Here is a 17,936-nt window from a genome sequence, read left to right as displayed (position 1 = left end):
GAACTGCACACAATACTCCAAATGTGGCCTAACCAAAGTCCTGTACAGCTGCAACATCACTTCACGACTCTTGAATTCAATCCCTCTGCTAATGAACGCTAATACACCATAGGCCTTCTTACAAGCTCTATCCACCTGAGTGGCAACTTTCAAAGATCTATGTACATAGACCCCAAGATCCCTCTGTTCCTCCACCTGACTAAGAACTCTACCATTAACCCTGTATTCCGCATTCTTATTTGTTCTTCCAAAATGGACAACCTCACACTTGGCAGGGTTGAACTCCATCTGCCACTCCTCAGCCCAGCTCTGCATCATATCTAAGTCCCTTTGCAGCCGACAACAGCCCTCCTCACTGTCCACAACTCCACCAATCTTCGTATCATCTGCAAATTTACTGACCCACCCTTCGACTCCCTCATCCAAGTCATTAATAAAAATTACAAACAGCAGAGGACCCAGAACTGATCCCTGCGGAACTCCACTTGTAACTGGGCTCCAGGCTGAATATTTACCATCTACCACCACTCTCTGACTTCGACCGGTTAGCCAGTTTTCAATCCAATTGGCCAAGTTTCCCTCTATCCCATGCCTCCTGACTTTCCGCATAAGCCTACCATGGGGAACCTTATCAAATGCCTTACTAAAATCCATGTACACTACATCCACTGCTCTACCCTCATCCACATGCTTGGTCACCTCCTCAAAGAATTCAATAAGACTTGTAAGGCAAGACCTACCCTTCACAAATCCGTGCTGGCTGTCCCTAATCAAGCAGTGTCTTTCCAGATACTCATAAATCCTATCCCTCAGTACCTTTTCCATTACTTTGCCTACCACAGAAGTAAGACTAACTGGCCTGTAATTCCCAGGGTTATCCCTATTCCCTTTTTTGAACAGGGGCACAACATTCGCTACTCTCCAGTCCCCTGGTACCACCCCCGTTGACAGTGAAGACGAAAAGATCATTGCCAACGGTACTGCAATTTCCTCTCTTGCTTCCCACATAATCCTAGGATATATCCCGTTAGGCCCGGGGGACTTGTCTATCCTCAAGTTGTTCAAAATGTCCAACACATCTTCCTTCCTAACAAGTATCTCTTCTAGCTTACCAGTCCGTTTCACACTCTCCTCTTCGACAATACGGTCCCTCTCGTTCGTAAATACTGAAGAAAAGTACTCGTTCAAGACCTCTCCTATCTCTTCCGACTCAATACACAATCTCCCACTACTGTCCTTGATCGGACCTACCCTCGTTCTCGTCATTCTCATGTTTCTCACATACGCATAAAATGCCTTGGGGTTATCCTTGATCCTATCCGCCAAGGATTTTTCATGCCCTCTCTTAGCTCTCCTAATCCCTTTCTTCAGGTCCCTTCTGGCTATCCTGTATCCCTCCACTGCTCTGTCTGAACCCTGTTTCCTCAACCTTATGTAAGCCTCCTTCTTCCTCTTTACTAGACATTCAACCTCCCTCGTCAACCAAGGCTCCCTCACACGACCATTTCTTTCCTGCCTGATAGGTACATACATGTCAAGGACGCGTCGTATCTGCTCCTTGAAAAAGTTCCACATTTCCACCACATCCTTCCCTGACAGCCTATGCTCCCAACTTATGCTCCTCAAATCCTGTCTTACAGCATCATAATTTCCCTTCCCCCAATTGTAAAATCTACCCTGTTGTGCGCACCTATCTCTCTCCATGACCAAGGTGAAAGTCACAGAATTGTGGTCACCATCACCAAAATGTTCACCCACTAACAAGCCCATCACTTGTCCTGGCTCATTACCGAGTACCAAATCCAATATGGCCTCCCCTCTAGTTGGACAATCTACATACTGAGTTAGAAAAGCTTCCTGGACACACTGCACAAACACCGCCCCATCCAATCTACTTGATCTAAAGAGCTTCCAATCAATATTTGGGAAGTTGAAGTCGCCCATGACTACGACCCTGTGGCTTCTGCACCTTTCCAAAATCTGTTTCCCAATCTGTTCCTCCACATCTCTGCTGCTATTGGGGGGCCTATAGTAAACACCCAACAAGGTGACTGCACCTTTCCTATTTCTGACTTCAGCCCATACTACCTCCAAAGGCAGATCCCCCTCAAACTTCCTTTCTGCAGCCGTTATACCATTTCTAATTAGCAATGCCACACCCCCTCCTTTTTTACCACCCTCCCTAATCTTACTGAAACATCTGTAACCAGGAACCTCCAACAACCATTCCTGTCCCTCATCTATCCACGTTTCCGTGATGGCCACAACATCATAGTCCCAGGTACCGATCCATGCCTTAAGTTCACCCACCTTATTTCTGATACTTCTTGCGTTGAAGTATACGCACTTGAGCCCATCTCTGTGTCCGCAAGTATCATGCTTCAGTGTACCTGTTGGTTAAGATTAAGGACGTTACTGTGGGTCTGAGGCACTGGCGAATGGACCCCTTTATCCTTAAGGATGATAAATTTGTGGAGTACTTCTCCAGAGAATTTTGGGCGTTCCTAGACATTAACTCAGGCTCGGTTAGTAGCCTATCTGTCCTTTGGGAAACTGCTGAAGCATATGCCAGGGGGTTAATTATTTCCTACTCTGACAGTAGGAAGTGGCAGAAAGGTGAGCAGCAACATCTCCTCGAAGCATGGTTGAAGGCAGCCGAGATGGCTTACTTTGACAAACTCTCATTGGTCAAGCTACAGAGGATTTTGCACTGCGGTCTGTGATGAATTCCACGGTCACGCAGACAGCGAAGAAGGAGCTTACCTTTGCAAAACAAAGGTTATATTAGCATGGTGACAAGTCAGGCAAATACTTAGCATATCTCGCCAGGAAAAGGAGTGTGCCTCAAGCCATTACGGTGATTAGGGAAGAGTCTGGGAACCTAACATGTGACTCCAAAAAGATTAATGTGGCATTCAAGAGATTTTATTCTAAGTTATACCAATTTGATGGTTGTGAGGAGGGGCGGGCCAAGTTGAAGTCCTTTTTCAAGGATCTGCAGCTCCTGGGTGGGACCCTGAACAAGAATCATTTCTCAATGTCCCCTTACCAGACCAAGAGGCGCAGGAGGCTGTGAAGCAGCTTCAGAATGGAAAGGCACCCGGTCCTGATGGACTGCCCAGCAAATTCTGTGAGGAATTTATAAACATATTGTCAAGTCCGATGTTCAATGTCCAATGTCCGATGACACATACAGCCATGATTGTCTCCCTCCATCTTTGAGAGAGGCCAATATTTCACTTATCATAAAAAAGGGAAGGTACCAGACGACTGTGCTTCGTACAGGCTCACTTCAGTCTTAAATGTGGACTTTAAAAGCCTCTCTAAGACTCCTGTGTTAAGGCTGAAGACTGCGTTGCCTTCTATTGTTAAAGAGGACCAGACGGGTTTCATAAAGGGCCACAGATCCTCCAATAATGTTAGGAGGCTGCTTAATGTAATTCAAGCATGTCAACAATAGTCAATACAGGGATTGGGGATTTCTCTAGATGCAGAGAAGGCATTTGACTGAATTGAGTGGCCATTACTTTTTTATACTCCAGAGCAGTTTGGCTTGGGCGAAGTCTTTATAAGATGGGTAAAGTTTCTCTACAGTAACCCTCTTGCTGCGGTCATCACCAATGGGGTACGATCAAGCAATTTTAACATTTTTAGGGGCAGCTGGCAGGACTGTCCCCTTTTGCCATTGGTGATTGAACCATCGTAGGGATCCTAATATATCAGTTCTAGAAGTGGGGCCAAAATTACATAAGAATACGTTGTAAGCGGACAATGTCCTTATTTTTTGTCAAATCCAGCAGTTTCGGTGCCTTGCCTGATACAATGCATCAGTGTGTTTGGCATCTTTTCAGGGTACAAGATTAAATTTGCAATATCAGAGGTTATACCTGTGGGTGGTCTTATGAAGGAGCTAGGTCTTGGGGGTGAATATCGATTCCCATTTAAGTGGTCACAGGTTGGTTTGTGTATTTGGGCATATTTACTAATATAGTTCTTGATCAGTTGTTCAATTATTTGACAAAATCAAACAAGACCTTCAAAGATGGGTGGTGCTTCTGGTCTCATGGTTGGGTCAGATAGCCCTTATTAAGATGAATATTCTCACCTGTTTGTTGTACCTAATACAGATGACCCCCTGATTTTCAATAAGCAGATGTTCAAAAGATTGAACGGCTGGTTCAGCTTTTTTAGTCGGCATCATAAGCAGCCTTTTATTAAATTAGCTAAACTGCAACTGCCTCACAGACTGGGGGGAGTGGAACTCCCGACATTAAAAACTATCAATTAAGCTCGCTTTTATTTTACATGAGTGATTGGGCTTGTGGGGATCCTCTTTCAATATGGTTAGATATCGAAACCTCTCAAGCAGGGCGCCCCCTTACTAGCTTGCTGTTTTTGGACAAAATGAGGACACTTAGGGAACATTGCCATAACCTAATAGTTATCAATACTGTTAAAGCATGGAGGGCAATTCGCAAGGGGAAGGCATTATTGGCAAAACATCTTCTCTTACACCGATAGTGGGTATGCTGAATTTTCAACCGGGGATGATAGATTCAGGATTCAAACATTTGACAGCTAGAGCTGTGTCTTCCATGGGCAATTTATTTGAGGGAGCCACAATGATGTCCTTTGATCAGTTAGCACAGAAGTACAAACTATATAACAGGGACCTCTTTTGATTTTTTTCAAGTTAGGGATTTTATTCAAAAAAAAGACACGTTTGACTGATCCTTACATATCTGACATTGAGATGAGGTTGCTCAGTGCTAAGAGTACACTTTCTGTCAGCACTTTATATCATTAATTTGGGGCGCCCCCTCAGATGAGTCCGATCGACTCTGCAGGGTATGGGAGAGAGAGCTCAGTGTTAAGGTCTCCTCACAGGCATGGCAAAATGCAAGAAAGGTATCAATTTGCAATTTACAGTTGAAGATTCTCCACAGGGTCCACTTGGCTCCAGATCGTTTGTCAAAATTTAAACCAGGGGTATCTTCAACATGTCCCAAGTGGAAGGTTGGTACACGCACTCTTACCCATTGTCTCTGGTCCTGTGATAGGCTTCAAACATACTGGAGTGCTGTGGCAGGTGCAATGGAGGGGATTTTGGGTGTAAGGGTGCAGAAGGACCCGATCTCTCTTCTTCTTGGCCTGCCCAGTGTGTTCCCGTAGATACACATAAGAAAAAACTTTACAACATTCTCACTTTCTGTGCAAGAAAGAATATCTTGTTAGGTTGGGTATCCGAAAATCCCCAAGGCCTGGTGGGTTGGCAGAAGATTATTATGGAGCATGTCCCCTTGGATTTTCTTACAAGTATCGTACACCTAAGAATTTCTATAAGACAAGGTGGCCCTTTTTAGAATACATGGACACAGATTTGTCTGCCACAATAATAAGGGCTTTCATATAGCCGCAACAATTGTGTTTTACGAGTCGAATATTCAGGGAGGGGGAGCTGCGAATATATGAGTGTTTTGCTTGGCTGAGCTGATTTATTATTTATTTAGTTAAGTAGTTAGTTGGGATTTTTTAATATATATTTTTCAATATATATTTATACATTTGTACATGAGGGCAGTTTGGGTTTGTTTTTTACTTTTTTTGGTATTCGTTGTATTGTTTGTATTTGTTGTGATATTTAAAAAAGATTTTTCAATAAAAATATATATTTTAAAAAGTGTACAAGAACATTTTTGGAGTCATTATGTGGATGTACCAACTAGAGAAGGTGCAAAACTTGAGCTACTCTTGGGAAATAAGGCAGGGCAGATGACTGAGGTATCAGTGGAGGAGTACTTTGGGACCAGCGACCATAATTCTACTAGTTTTAAATGATGGAAAAGGATACACCAGATCTAACAGTTGAAGTTCTAAATTGGAGGAAGGCTAATTTGGACAGTATTAGGTAAGAACTTTCAAAAGCTGATTGGGGGCACATGTTCACAGATAAAGGGACGGCTGGAAAATGGGAAGTCTTCAGAAAAGAGATAACGAGTCCAAAGACAGTATATTCCTGTTAGGGTGAAAGGAAAGGCTGGTAGGTGTAGGGGATGCTGGATGACTAGAGAAATTAAGGGTTTAGTTAAGAAAAGGAAGGAAGCATATGTCAGGTATAGACAGGAAAGATTGAGTGAATCCTTCAAAGAGTATAAAAGCAGTAGGAATATATTTAAGAGGGAAATCAGGAGGGCAAAAGAGGACATGAGATAGCTTTGGCAAATAAGAGTTAAGGACAATCCAAAGGAGTTTTACAAATACGTTAAGGATAAAAAGGTAACTAGGGAGCAAATGGGGCCCCTCAAAGATCAGCAAGGCAACCTTTGTGTGGAGCCGCAGGAGATGGGAGAGATACTAAACGAATATTTTGCATCAGTGGAGAACAACATGGAAGATATAGAATGCGGGGAAATAGATGGTGACATTTTTAAAAATTTTTTTAAAAGATATTTTTATTAGAAATTTAACATTTTTACAAGTTTACAAAAATAAACAAAACTCTCAAATACAAACATTGATATACTATTAAATCAAATATACAACAGTCAAAATTTAACAAAGAAAAAAAAACTGAAATAGAAAAAAAACAAAACTCAACTTTCTACTAATCTAACCTACAACTAACCAGAGTGTATATTTAAGTCTCTTACATGCTCGGAATGTGTTAACATCAAATGTAATAAAACCCGTATTCGTGCGGGATTCCTCTCCTAAGGGGCCCCGGAGCAGCCAGGTTTGTAATCTCCATTAAATAAAAGCCCTTGTTAGGATGGCCGAAATATCTGTATCTATGTAATTCAAGAAGGGCTGCCATATTTCATAAAATAATTCGGTCTTTCGGTGCACCATATTTGTAAGGAAGTCAAGGGGAATACATTCCATAATTAATCTGTGCCAATTTGAAAGTCCAGGGGGGCCCTCAGCCACCCAGTTCACCAAAATATTTTTCCTTGCACAGAAAGAGAGAATAGAAAATAGTCTCTTCCCGTACATGTCCAGGGAGGGAAAGTTCGAAAGGCCGAAAAGGAGAGATATAGAGTCCACTCTAATTTCCGTTGCTAAAATTTCTGTCAGGGTACTTGCTACATTAGTCCACTATCTACGGATCTTCTGACAAGTCCATAGGCAATGTACAAGAGTGCCCACCTCTATTTTGCATTTGGGACACATCGAAGATGCGCCTGCCTTAAATTTTGCCAATCGAACCGGTGCTATATGGGCCCTATGAAGTATCTTCAGCTGGATAGCCTGGGTTCTGTTACAGATAGTAATTCTTCTAGCATTTTCCCAAATATCATTCCACATTTCTATAGAGATTTCTAGTCCCAAATCCTGATCCCATGTTTTAAGCAGATTGTCCATATCTCCCGATACTTCATCATGTAGTAAATGATAAATAGTACTGACGGAAGATACCCCCACTTGTAGGACATTACATTCTCTATCTGATTTATAAAGACTATCTAATAACGTAGTCTTCTTCTGTATATAATCTCGAATTTGGAAGTAACGAAATAGGTCTCCACTAGGTAATCCGAATTTCTGACGCAGCTGTTCAAAAGACATCAGGACACCATCTTTAAATAGGTCCCCTAAACATGAGATACCCCTGGATCTCCAGAGTTTAAAAGTGGCATCTGTAAACCCCGGTTGGAATCCCCATGCTCCTACTATCGGTGCGTAGGGGGATGTTTTATGTAAATTACCCTCATTTTGCCGCATTATATTCCAAGCCTTAATTGTGTTTAGTATTATAGGGTTTTTACAGTGATCTGTAATGATTTTCCTCTTGTCTGAAAATAAGAGGTTGATAAGTGGGTATTTTACTTGAGAGACCTCGATGTCCAGCCAGATTGATTGTGGATCAGACAAGACCCAATCAGCTATGTAACTTAATAGGGAACTTAACTGATATTTCCTAAAGTCTGGGCAGTCCAGTCCTCCCCTTGCCTGTGGAAGCTGTAGCTTCTTCAGCTTAATGAGGGGCCGTCTATGATTCCAAATAAAGGAACCCAGCCAGCCATATAATTTACATAGAGCCATCCTCGGCAGCATCACCGGAAGCATTCTCATAGGATATAGGAGACGGGGCAGAACATTCATTTTAATTAATGCTATTCTACCCAACCAGAAAATTGGGAGGTCTCCCCATCGCTGGAGGTCCTGCCTTATCCTTTCCAGTAAATGCACAAAATTAGCCTTATACAACTGACCAAATACTGGAGTAATAAAAATGCCTAAATATAAGAAGCCTTCCAGGGACCAACGAAAGGGAAAAAGGGATCCGTCCACTAAGTGGGGTGTCATAGCAAGGCCACCCATTGGCATAGCCTCCGATTTTGAAAAATTAATTTTATAGCCTGAGAATGCACTAAATGTATTAATAACTTGGATTAGGCAAGGTATGGACATCAGGGGATTACTGAGGAATAAAAGAACATCATCTGCATAAAGGGTAATTTTATGTTTACCTGTACCAATCCTCGGGGCCGTTATATTAGGATCAGCCCGTATAGCTTCTGCTAGTGGTTCAATTATTAGCATACATAACAATGGCGAGAGAGGACATCCTTGATAGCAGTCCCTACCTACACTGAAGCTATCCGAACCTAATCCATTGGTAACCACAACTGCTTTGGGATCACTATACAATGTTGAGACCCATTTGGTAAACACCTGTCCAACGCCAAACCTTTCCAATGTGTAAAACAAATATGACCATTCAACCCTATCAAATGCCTTTTCCGCATCTAATGAAACTACTACTCCTGGTATCTTTGATGGTGACATCTTGAAAAATGTCCAAAGAAGGAAGTGCTGGATGGCTTGAAACGCCTAAAGGTGGATAAATCCCCAGGACCTGATCGGGTGTACTCTAGAACTCTGTGGGAAGCAAGGAAAGTGATTGCTGGGCCCCTTGCTGAGATACTTTCATCATTGTTAGTCACAACTGAAGTACCAAAAGACCAAAAGTTGGCTAACATGGTGCCATTATTTAAGAAAGGTGGTAAGGACAAGCCAAGGAATTATAGACCAGTGAGCCTGATGGCAGTGGTGGGCAAGTTGTTGGAGGGAATCCTGAAGGACAGGATGTACATGTATTTGGAAAGGCAAGGACTGATTAGGAATAGTCAATATAGCTTTGTGTGACATTTGCCAAGTATATTCCCATCCCACAAATTTATTAATGTGTTTACTATAATTTGTTGTAAATTTTCCTTACTGTTGTTATCCAATCAATTTGATCTCATTCACAAATTTGGAAATTGTATTTTGATACCAAAATTCAGATATCTTGAAATTCTAAATAGCTATGGTCCTAGCACTAATTCCGTGGAACAACACTGCCCATCTTCTGCAACTTTGAACAATTGCCCTTTATTTGCACTCGCTGCCTTCTATTTTGAAACCGGTAATCCATTCTGTTAGTTGACTTCTGACTCCACATTCATGGACTTTATTTATTAATCTGTTATGTACTTTATGAAAGAGCTTTTGAAATATCAGCAATCCACAGCATTGCCATTGCCAACTTTCTATATCATCTCCCAAAAAATTGAATTATATTGGTCATGCAAATTTTTTCCTTTTGAAAATGATTGCTCACTATTGTATTTTTGGTTCCAAATGTTCTTCCATTCTTCTTACTACTTATATTAAGCTGATTGATCAATTATTCCTTGGCATTGTTCTGTCCCCCCTTCATAAATATGGAATTACATTGTCTATTCACTAGTCCTCTGACACCATAGCATTTTCAAATGAATTATTAAATATGTATTTCCTCTGCTTTCCTTTAAATACATTGGTGCAATCCTTTTGGACCAGAGGTCATTCCCTCTGAGTTTGTTTAGTTTGTTCAATGCATTTTTAAAATTTTAAATGGACTTATCTCATTATAATCTCAATCAACATCACGTCTGCTTATTTTAATTCTTCAAAGTTTGGGAGAAGATTTGTAGCTTGGGTGCTTGTTGTTGTGGTTCTGTTCGCCGAGCTGGGAATTTGTGTTGTGGACGTTTCGTCCCCTGTCCAGGTGACATCCTCTGTGCTTGGGAGCCTCCTGTGAAGCACTTCTGTGATATTTCCTCCGGCATTTATAGTGATTTGTATCTGCCACTTCCGGTTGTCAGTTCCAGCTATCCACTGCAGTGGCCAGTATATTGGGTCCAGGTCGATGTGCTTATTGATTGAATCTGTGGATGAGTGCCATGTCTCTAGGAATTTCCTGGCTGTTCTCTGTATGACTTGTCCTATAATAGCATGTAGCAAAACCAATGCAATGTAGTGTACAAAATCCCATGCAAGGACTGCACAAAACACAACATAGGACAAACAGGAAGACAGCTTCCGCATCCATGAACACCAACTAGCCATGAAACGACATGACCAGCTATCCTTAGTAGCCACACACTCAAATGACAAGCAACATGAGTTCAACTGGGACAACAATACTATTATAGGACAAGCCTAACAGAGAACAGCCAGGAAATTCTTAGAGGCATGGCACTCATCCACAGATTCAATCAATAAGCACATTGACCTGGACCCAATATACTGGCCACTGCAGCGGACAGCTGGAACTGACAACCGGAAGCGGCAGATTCAAACCACTACAAATGCCGGAGGAAAGATCACAGGAGCGCTTCACAGGAGGCTCCCAAGCACTGAGGATGTCACCTAGACAGGGGATGAAACGTCTGCAACACAAATTCCCAGCTCGGCGAACAGAACCACAACATATTTTAATTCTGTTGTAAGTACTGAATTGAAATAATTACTTCATATTTCAACCGTATCTCTTAATGATTCTAATCCCATCCCTGTTTTATTATTGAGATGCCGGTAAAATATTTTATCATTTTATTATTGTATTTTACATTCTTTGATAATTTAGTTTTATAGTCATTTGTCTTTACATTTACTTCTCATCTAATCTCTTGATTTTAATGCCTATCACACATGCCTGTGCTGTCTTTGTATTTAATTTGTGCCTGCTTTCAAAACCTGAATTCTTTCCTTATATTGTTATTCATCCCATGATGTCCCACATCTTTTTTGGCTCGCAAAAAATATTTTCGCTCAACTCTAAACACCATTTCAGATGTTTCCCATTGTTCCATGGTACAATGGAGCTTTGTGCTCTCCCTCCCATGTGGGTCGTCTTGTTGTAAAACAAGTGAATTGCAGTGCAATTGCATTCCTGGTCAGTGCTTTCTGCAGTCTATGATTTGTGTCTTCTAATTAAACAATATTGATTCCACTTCCATCTTCAATGCAAAGAAAGTTTCAAAAAGCTGACTTATTTGTTGTTTACTATGTATGATGAAGAAGAACTTCTTGATATGCCTAAATTGATTTTCTTAGAGTAAAGCTGTTTCTTCTTAATGGTATTTGTAAATTAGTTTGGAATAATCATTTGGATTATTCTCTAAACAATCAATTGAATTACCTACCTCAACAAAATCATGTCATTATTTGTATGTGAAAGTAAAGTTTTTTTAGTGTTTCTCTCAACCCCCAACACTGGAAAGCAATTCTGAGGCACTTCTTTACACTGCCAGCATTACTTAAATATTTGCTTGTGTCTCAGTGACCAGAGATGGACGTAGGTGTGAACTGCTTAGAGTCCCATGCATATTGAACATAATTATTTTGATATTGGTACTTTGGTTATACAGTTGAGCTTGCAATATTTTACAACATCTTAAACTCCTTCAAAGTCTTTCATGCATTGTGAATATCATGTATTATTTTGTCATGTGTAGTACTTCAAAGCTGATCACATTTAACTTCACCTGCCATTGACTAGTTCATTTTCTTACTTTTTCCAACATATTCTGTAGATTCTCTGCTTCTTCTTATGGTCTACTATCTCACCTTCAATGCAAGTTTTTAAGCATTTTTAAATTTGACTAATTTACACTGGCTATTTGAACCTGAGTCTTGCATATAGGTTAGGAACCATTGTGCTCAAAGCATCAAACATTAAAATATTCAAAAATGCTATTCCATATTTTTTTTCCCATCCCAACATACATCTGCTAACAAATCTATATTTTCTACCTTTATGACAAATTCTCATTCACTCATAGTACATAACCTGAATCTTAACAACTTTTACTTTGTGAATGGCCTATTGTATGGAACTTTTGCACAGCATTTTAGGTATCTATGTTCACTGTGTTATAGGGCATTGCACATTTGGATGCAATTATTTAACAGTCAAGGATGTTCATCAGACACTATGTGCCCTTTCTGAATCTATATCAGTATATGAGATTATTGTTGCACAAATATTCTGCTAGGAGAAAGTGAGGACTGCAAATGCTGAGATCAGAGTCGAGAGTGTGGTGCTGAAAAGACACACAGGCCAGGCAGCATCTGAGGAGCAGGAGAATCGATGTTTCGGGCATAGGCCGTTCATCTGGATTGATGAAATATTCTGCTGTCTTACCCTTTTATCAGTTCCAATTGAAGTAAAATTAATGTGCCTAAAGTTGCCTGTGTCTTTTTTTAACTATCGTTTTTGAAAAATGAAGGTTCTATGATCCTATAAATTGTCAAATGACAATAAGTGCTTGGGAGGTTTTTCACATAAACATGCTAGATAAAAGCAAGTTGCTTTTAGAATATATTTCTATCTTTGTTTTAAACTTATTTGCTGACTTTATGGTTTTCACTTCATTTCTAACTTCCCTTTACATTTGAGCTTTGGCATTAATGTCTAACTCCATAAATTCGCCTTGAATCTGTAAACCGTTATATACTCACACAAGACTGCAGAAGTGTCATGGCTCATACAAATGAAAATTACTTCTCTGTTTTACTTTAGACCAACAGACCAATGGTGCAACAGCTAGTGTACGCAGTGTTAGAAGCCAAGATGTTTCTCACATTGCTTTTGGATCAAAAGTACTTGGACCACCTCCAACCAGTGGCAGAAAAGCTGGGACAACAGGATCTAAAGATGTAAGTCGCTATTCCATGATAATTGATAATTCAAGTGATATTTCAAATATTGCATTGCAGTGTATTCTAGCTTATTGGTATTTTTAAAGGTACATCTATTCAGTGCTCATAGGCAATGGCCAATTGGGAGCAACCTTTCTGTTCCACCAACGAGCACTCAATAACTTTTTCACCTCCTTTACCTTCCACTACAATTTAATGTAGTCTCTGGTTCAGCAGCTGGAGTGGATCTCTATTCTCCTTGCAGATGGACCTAAGGGTCCTAGAGGCTTGGTGATGTCCCAGGGGCTGCTTATGTCTACACAGCGCAGAGGCAAGTTAACCCTCTTCACCTTGAACTTTTAGGTTTGGAGGGAGACAAGCAAGGTGAAGGTTGGGAGGCCCAGCCATATCCTGGGTGGAGACCTCTGAGGAGGTGTGCTTCCTGGCACTATGTTGTCTCCTTTCAAGGGAGGAGCAAGTGAAGTGTAGTCAGGTTTCTGCCTTCCTGTCACCATGCCTTCAGTCCTGAGGACCAATGAGTGGGGTGCTGGGGGATAGTTATGTGTGCCACTCTGAGGGTGTCAGTTATGCGTTAATATGATAGCTTTTTTCAGTTCTGTGGAGGCATAGAATAGAGATGGTTCATGATTCTCTGAAATACTGAAGCTTCGGAGCACTGATAGCCATTGAGTCCCAAATAACTGTCTGTTGCACAGCCAGCTGCAGAATCATTGCAGCAAAGTGCTCACTGGATTGTGCTGCCAAAAATTCTAAGACTAATGCTCTACCCAAAGTATTGTTTGTATTTGAGTTAGGGTGTTGGGTGTAGGAAGCAGCCTCAATGATGATTCCTCTGAGGCCTTGATACTATCTTCTTCCCAAATCAGAAGGTGAATTATGGGGGAACTGGGTGATCCTTGGCAGAATACATGGATAGGCTGGCAGTAGCTGCAAGACATATGAACAAGAAGACATCAGGCCCATGGTTAGAAGTGGTGTGATGAATGAGGCTGACACCTGGGTTAATGTGAGAGTTGCAATGGAATGAAGAATGGTAGTTACTTGTTTGTCAAGACATCGATATCTTGACACCCTTGCAAAGGGTCCCGGTATTCTCCTGTTTAGCAGTCCCCTGACACACTCACAGTCCTGTCATGAATTGTCTTCTCCAATAATGACAGTAAAAGAGGAATTGGTGAGTTTAAAATAGGTGGCATGGCTTTTGGTGTCAGTAGAGAAGGTGAGGTATTCTTAGGGAATCGTAGGCAATGCAGAGGGCATGCAGGGTTAATGGTATGGGAGGTTGGAGAAATTGAAAGTGAATGAGCCAAGATGTTGCAGGTAATACTGAAAGTGATAAAACATGAGCCTTAGTGGAAACTGGGTGCAGAGGTACAAAGAGAAGCAGTTGAGAGAAGGGTGTAACATTTAACCTGGCGCAGCAGAGAAGGCTTTCCCTTCTCACCCTGGAAACCATACTAACCCAGCTGGTGATCTCTGACCTGACCTGGTGGCCTCCTTTACATTTTTTCAGGAAGAATACTCTTCTCCTTTTCACCACCCCATCCACTAGCAGGTCCAGGTCCTGTTGGAGAATCGTAGTTCCATCTTTCCTTCCTCCACCACGTTCTGATTTTGTCCAGTAATGTGCTCAGCTTCAGAATGCCAATGCTCACCAGGTGCAGGTCTTCTAAGAAGATTGTGTGCACAAATGGGATGCCAATCTTTCAGTAGATATCTGCTGAGTTGAGTGTTGTTGCAGGAATAGTGTGTGGTAAAATAGACTGGAATCAGATGTGAGAGATGCAATGTGGTCATAGTGGATAATTGCTGTCGTGTGTTTGGTAAGATGCAGTGAGAGGACTTGGTGGGTCTTGCAGCAAAATGCGGTCCAAAAATTCAACACAATTTGGATTTAGATTAAAAAAAAGGTTCAACCCATAGTACTTTTGCATTAAATAGACTGGATGTTTTTCATGTCTTAAAAGTTTCATCAGGATTTCATGGTACAACAGTGACTAATGCACCTTTGATTTGAGATTGTTTGACTTCACTTGTCCAAAAAAATTCTCTAGTCCATCAAAGGTCCAGTCCCAAGTCTGCCAGACTACGGCCTGTATCCTTTGCATAAATTAAATAGGGGTGGCAACAGTGAGCAACAGTGGCTCAGTGGTTAGCGCTGCTGCCTCACCAGTCCAGGGACCTGGGTTCGATTCTAGTCTCGGGCGACTGTCTGTGTGAAGTTTGCACATTCTTCCCTTGTCTGCGTGGGTTTCCTCAAGGTGCTCCAGATTCCTCCCACAGTCCAAAGATGTGCAGGTTAGGTGAATTGACCATGCTAAATTGCCCATAATGATTGGTGCATTAGTCAGGGTAAATACAGGAATGGCGGAATGTGTCTGGGTAGGTTACTGTTCGGAGGGTCGATGTGGACTTGTTGGGCCAAAGGGCTTGTTTCCATACTGTAGGTAATCTAAATCCTGATTTCACCCATAATTGGCCTTAATCTTAAATGATATCCTCTTGTTCTTGGATTTTCAAACCAGAGGAAATAGTTACCTTATAAATTGTACATTAAATTATTCTTTCGTTTTAAGTAGTACAGTACTTCAATTAGACCAGCCTAAACTCAAGGGAATGCAAACTAGTCTATGCCACATTTCCTCATAATATAGTCCTTTAAGCTCTATATCGTTCTGGTAAATCTTTGATGTACCCCTTCCAAGATCAATGTATATTCCAGACATTCTGATCAAATCTGAACATGCTATTTCAGAATGAGTCTGACTGAGCCTTTGTACAATTGAATCAGCATTGCCTAACTTTCTAACCTCCACATAGTAAAAGCCAACTTTCATTTGTCTTTTTGTACCATACAACTGGCTTTTCTTTGCAGTCTTTGTCTCACACAGCTTATGATCTAATTTGCATGTTTCATTTCCAAAGTAGGCAGCTGTTCTGTGCACATAATTTCATAAACTTTAGTTTTCCCACATACTTGGTCTATGTCTGTTCCTAATATCCTATACAGAATTCCCTTTGCCTCCCAAATTAAAATCAATTGCAAATATGAGCATTAGCTCTCGATACCTTTATTCAGCCATTAACATTTCTACTGCATACTTGAAGCCCTAGTGTTAATCCCTGTGCACATCACTTGTCAGATCCCACCAATTAGAGCACCAATGCTATATCTCTACAGTAATCCCATCCCAACCAATTAGTAGTCCAAGTTACAAGCTTTGATGCAAATCTATGTGCTCTCACTTTTATCAGTAGTCTTTTCAGTACAAAGTTATGAAATCTCATTCGACAACATGCTCATACACTCCCAAATTCACCATCTCTGAAAAAAAATCACATAGATTAGTTAGGAATGCCCAATCAGTCTAAATCAATGTTGACTCTTTTCAATCAACACTTTTTCCAAGTATTCACTCTTCTTTAGCTTTCTGCCTCTGATGATAGATTCAAGAAGCTTGAACACAGTCAATATTAATCTGTTTGACTATAGTTATTCTCCTCTTTTCTGTTCCTAAATAGTGAGGTAACATTTGGGGATCCAAAAGCATAATTCCCATATCTAGTTAGCTTTGAAGTTTGTTCAAGTATATCTTTTAATGCCCCAATTGTGGAAACAATAAGTGCTCAGAAATGTTTTGATCTAAAACAGAATCACAGAATTGTTACAGCACAGGAGGAGGCTATTTGGCCTACTGTGTCTGTGCCAATTCTGCAAATGAGTATCTCACTTCATACCATCCTGCTGCTTTTTTTCTGCAACTTTGTATGTTATTCCTTTTCAACTAACCATCTAATTCCCTTTTGAATCTCTCATTTGAATCTGCCAAGATTAAACATTCTGGCAGTGCATTCCAGACCCTAACTATTCGTTGTGTAAAATGTTTTTGCAAATATCACTTTTGCTTCTTTTACCAATTATTCTAAATCTATACACTCTTCTTTTTGATCCTTTTGTGCTTGGGAACCTTTTCTCCCTGTCTACTCTGTCCAGCCTCATCCAGAACTTTACCTGACAAAGGAGTTCCATTCCGAAAGCTTATGATTTCAAATAAACCTGTTGGACTATAATCTGGTGTTGTGTTACTTCTGACTTTGTCCACTCCAGTCCAACACCAGCACCCCCACATTAGACTCATCATGATTTTGTGATGATGCTGCTTCTTTAACGAGGTTATGCTGTCCTTGCCATTGTTTCTCATGGAGGTCATAAAAACAGCAATTCTGAAAGATCTGGCTTTCGATGGGTTTTAGGGCTAATTTGATTATAGCTAACAGATACTGCCTCAGGAAAAATGCTTTCAAGTTTAAAAAAAAACACTTGTACAATGAAAGGGGAGTGGGAAGTTCTCCCAGCCAACCTTTTCTCTGGTTTGATTTTTTTCACGCTTTTCACTGAAAGCAGTCAGGTAGGTTTGAAGCTTCTGGACCCAAAGAAGCAGGTCCATACTGACCATCCCTCTCTCTAACTTCTGTCCTGTAAGACCCTGTGTTTGATGTGTTTATGAAATTATTGCAAGTACTGGAAACAGCGTCATTAAGGTGGTAAAATCTGTTGGGTTTTTGGATAGATTAAGTTATTTGGTATTTTGTTCTCTTTTATGTTTCATTCGGTAATCTTGTAAATAAATTCTGTTACATTTAAAACTAAGTGGTTTGACCAGCCTGCATCCCTCCTGGAATAACCACGCTACATTAGCTTAAAACAACTAGCAAAGTTAGGGTCTGGGCTACTTTCTTGAAATATTTTGAGGGTGTCTTGCCTGGTGTGTAGCAATTTTGAATATTTGTATCTAATCTCCTCGGAGTCTTCTTTTTTCCAAGGAAAACAGTCCCAACTTCTTCAATCTGTCTTCATATCCAAAATTCCTCATCAGGAATCATTTATAGAGTCATAGAGATATACAGCATATGCATAAACTTTTTCTGCACTCTCACCAGTGCCTTCACATTCTTCCTAA

The 17,936-nt window shown here is 40.8% G+C and overlaps 1 protein-coding gene across 1 annotated transcript in view; it reads left to right on the top strand.

The window, feature by feature from the left end:
- cfap20dc (CFAP20 domain containing) overlaps positions 1–17,936 on the top strand; it is a 400,449-nt gene that overhangs the window by 182,150 nt on the left and 200,363 nt on the right. Inside the window, exon 8 of the mRNA XM_060835856.1 lies at positions 12,836–12,972. Within this exon, the coding sequence (XP_060691839.1) occupies positions 12,836–12,972 (137 nt within the window). The remainder of the gene's footprint in view (positions 1–12,835; positions 12,973–17,936) is intronic.

The sequence above is a fragment of the Hemiscyllium ocellatum genome, chromosome 14 (genome assembly GCF_020745735.1).
Source record: "Hemiscyllium ocellatum isolate sHemOce1 chromosome 14, sHemOce1.pat.X.cur, whole genome shotgun sequence".
In the NCBI taxonomy this organism is placed as follows: Eukaryota; Metazoa; Chordata; class Chondrichthyes; order Orectolobiformes; family Hemiscylliidae; genus Hemiscyllium; species Hemiscyllium ocellatum.
The sequence above is the reverse complement of the archived record's forward strand: the minus strand, read 5'-3'. Positions and strand labels throughout refer to the sequence as shown.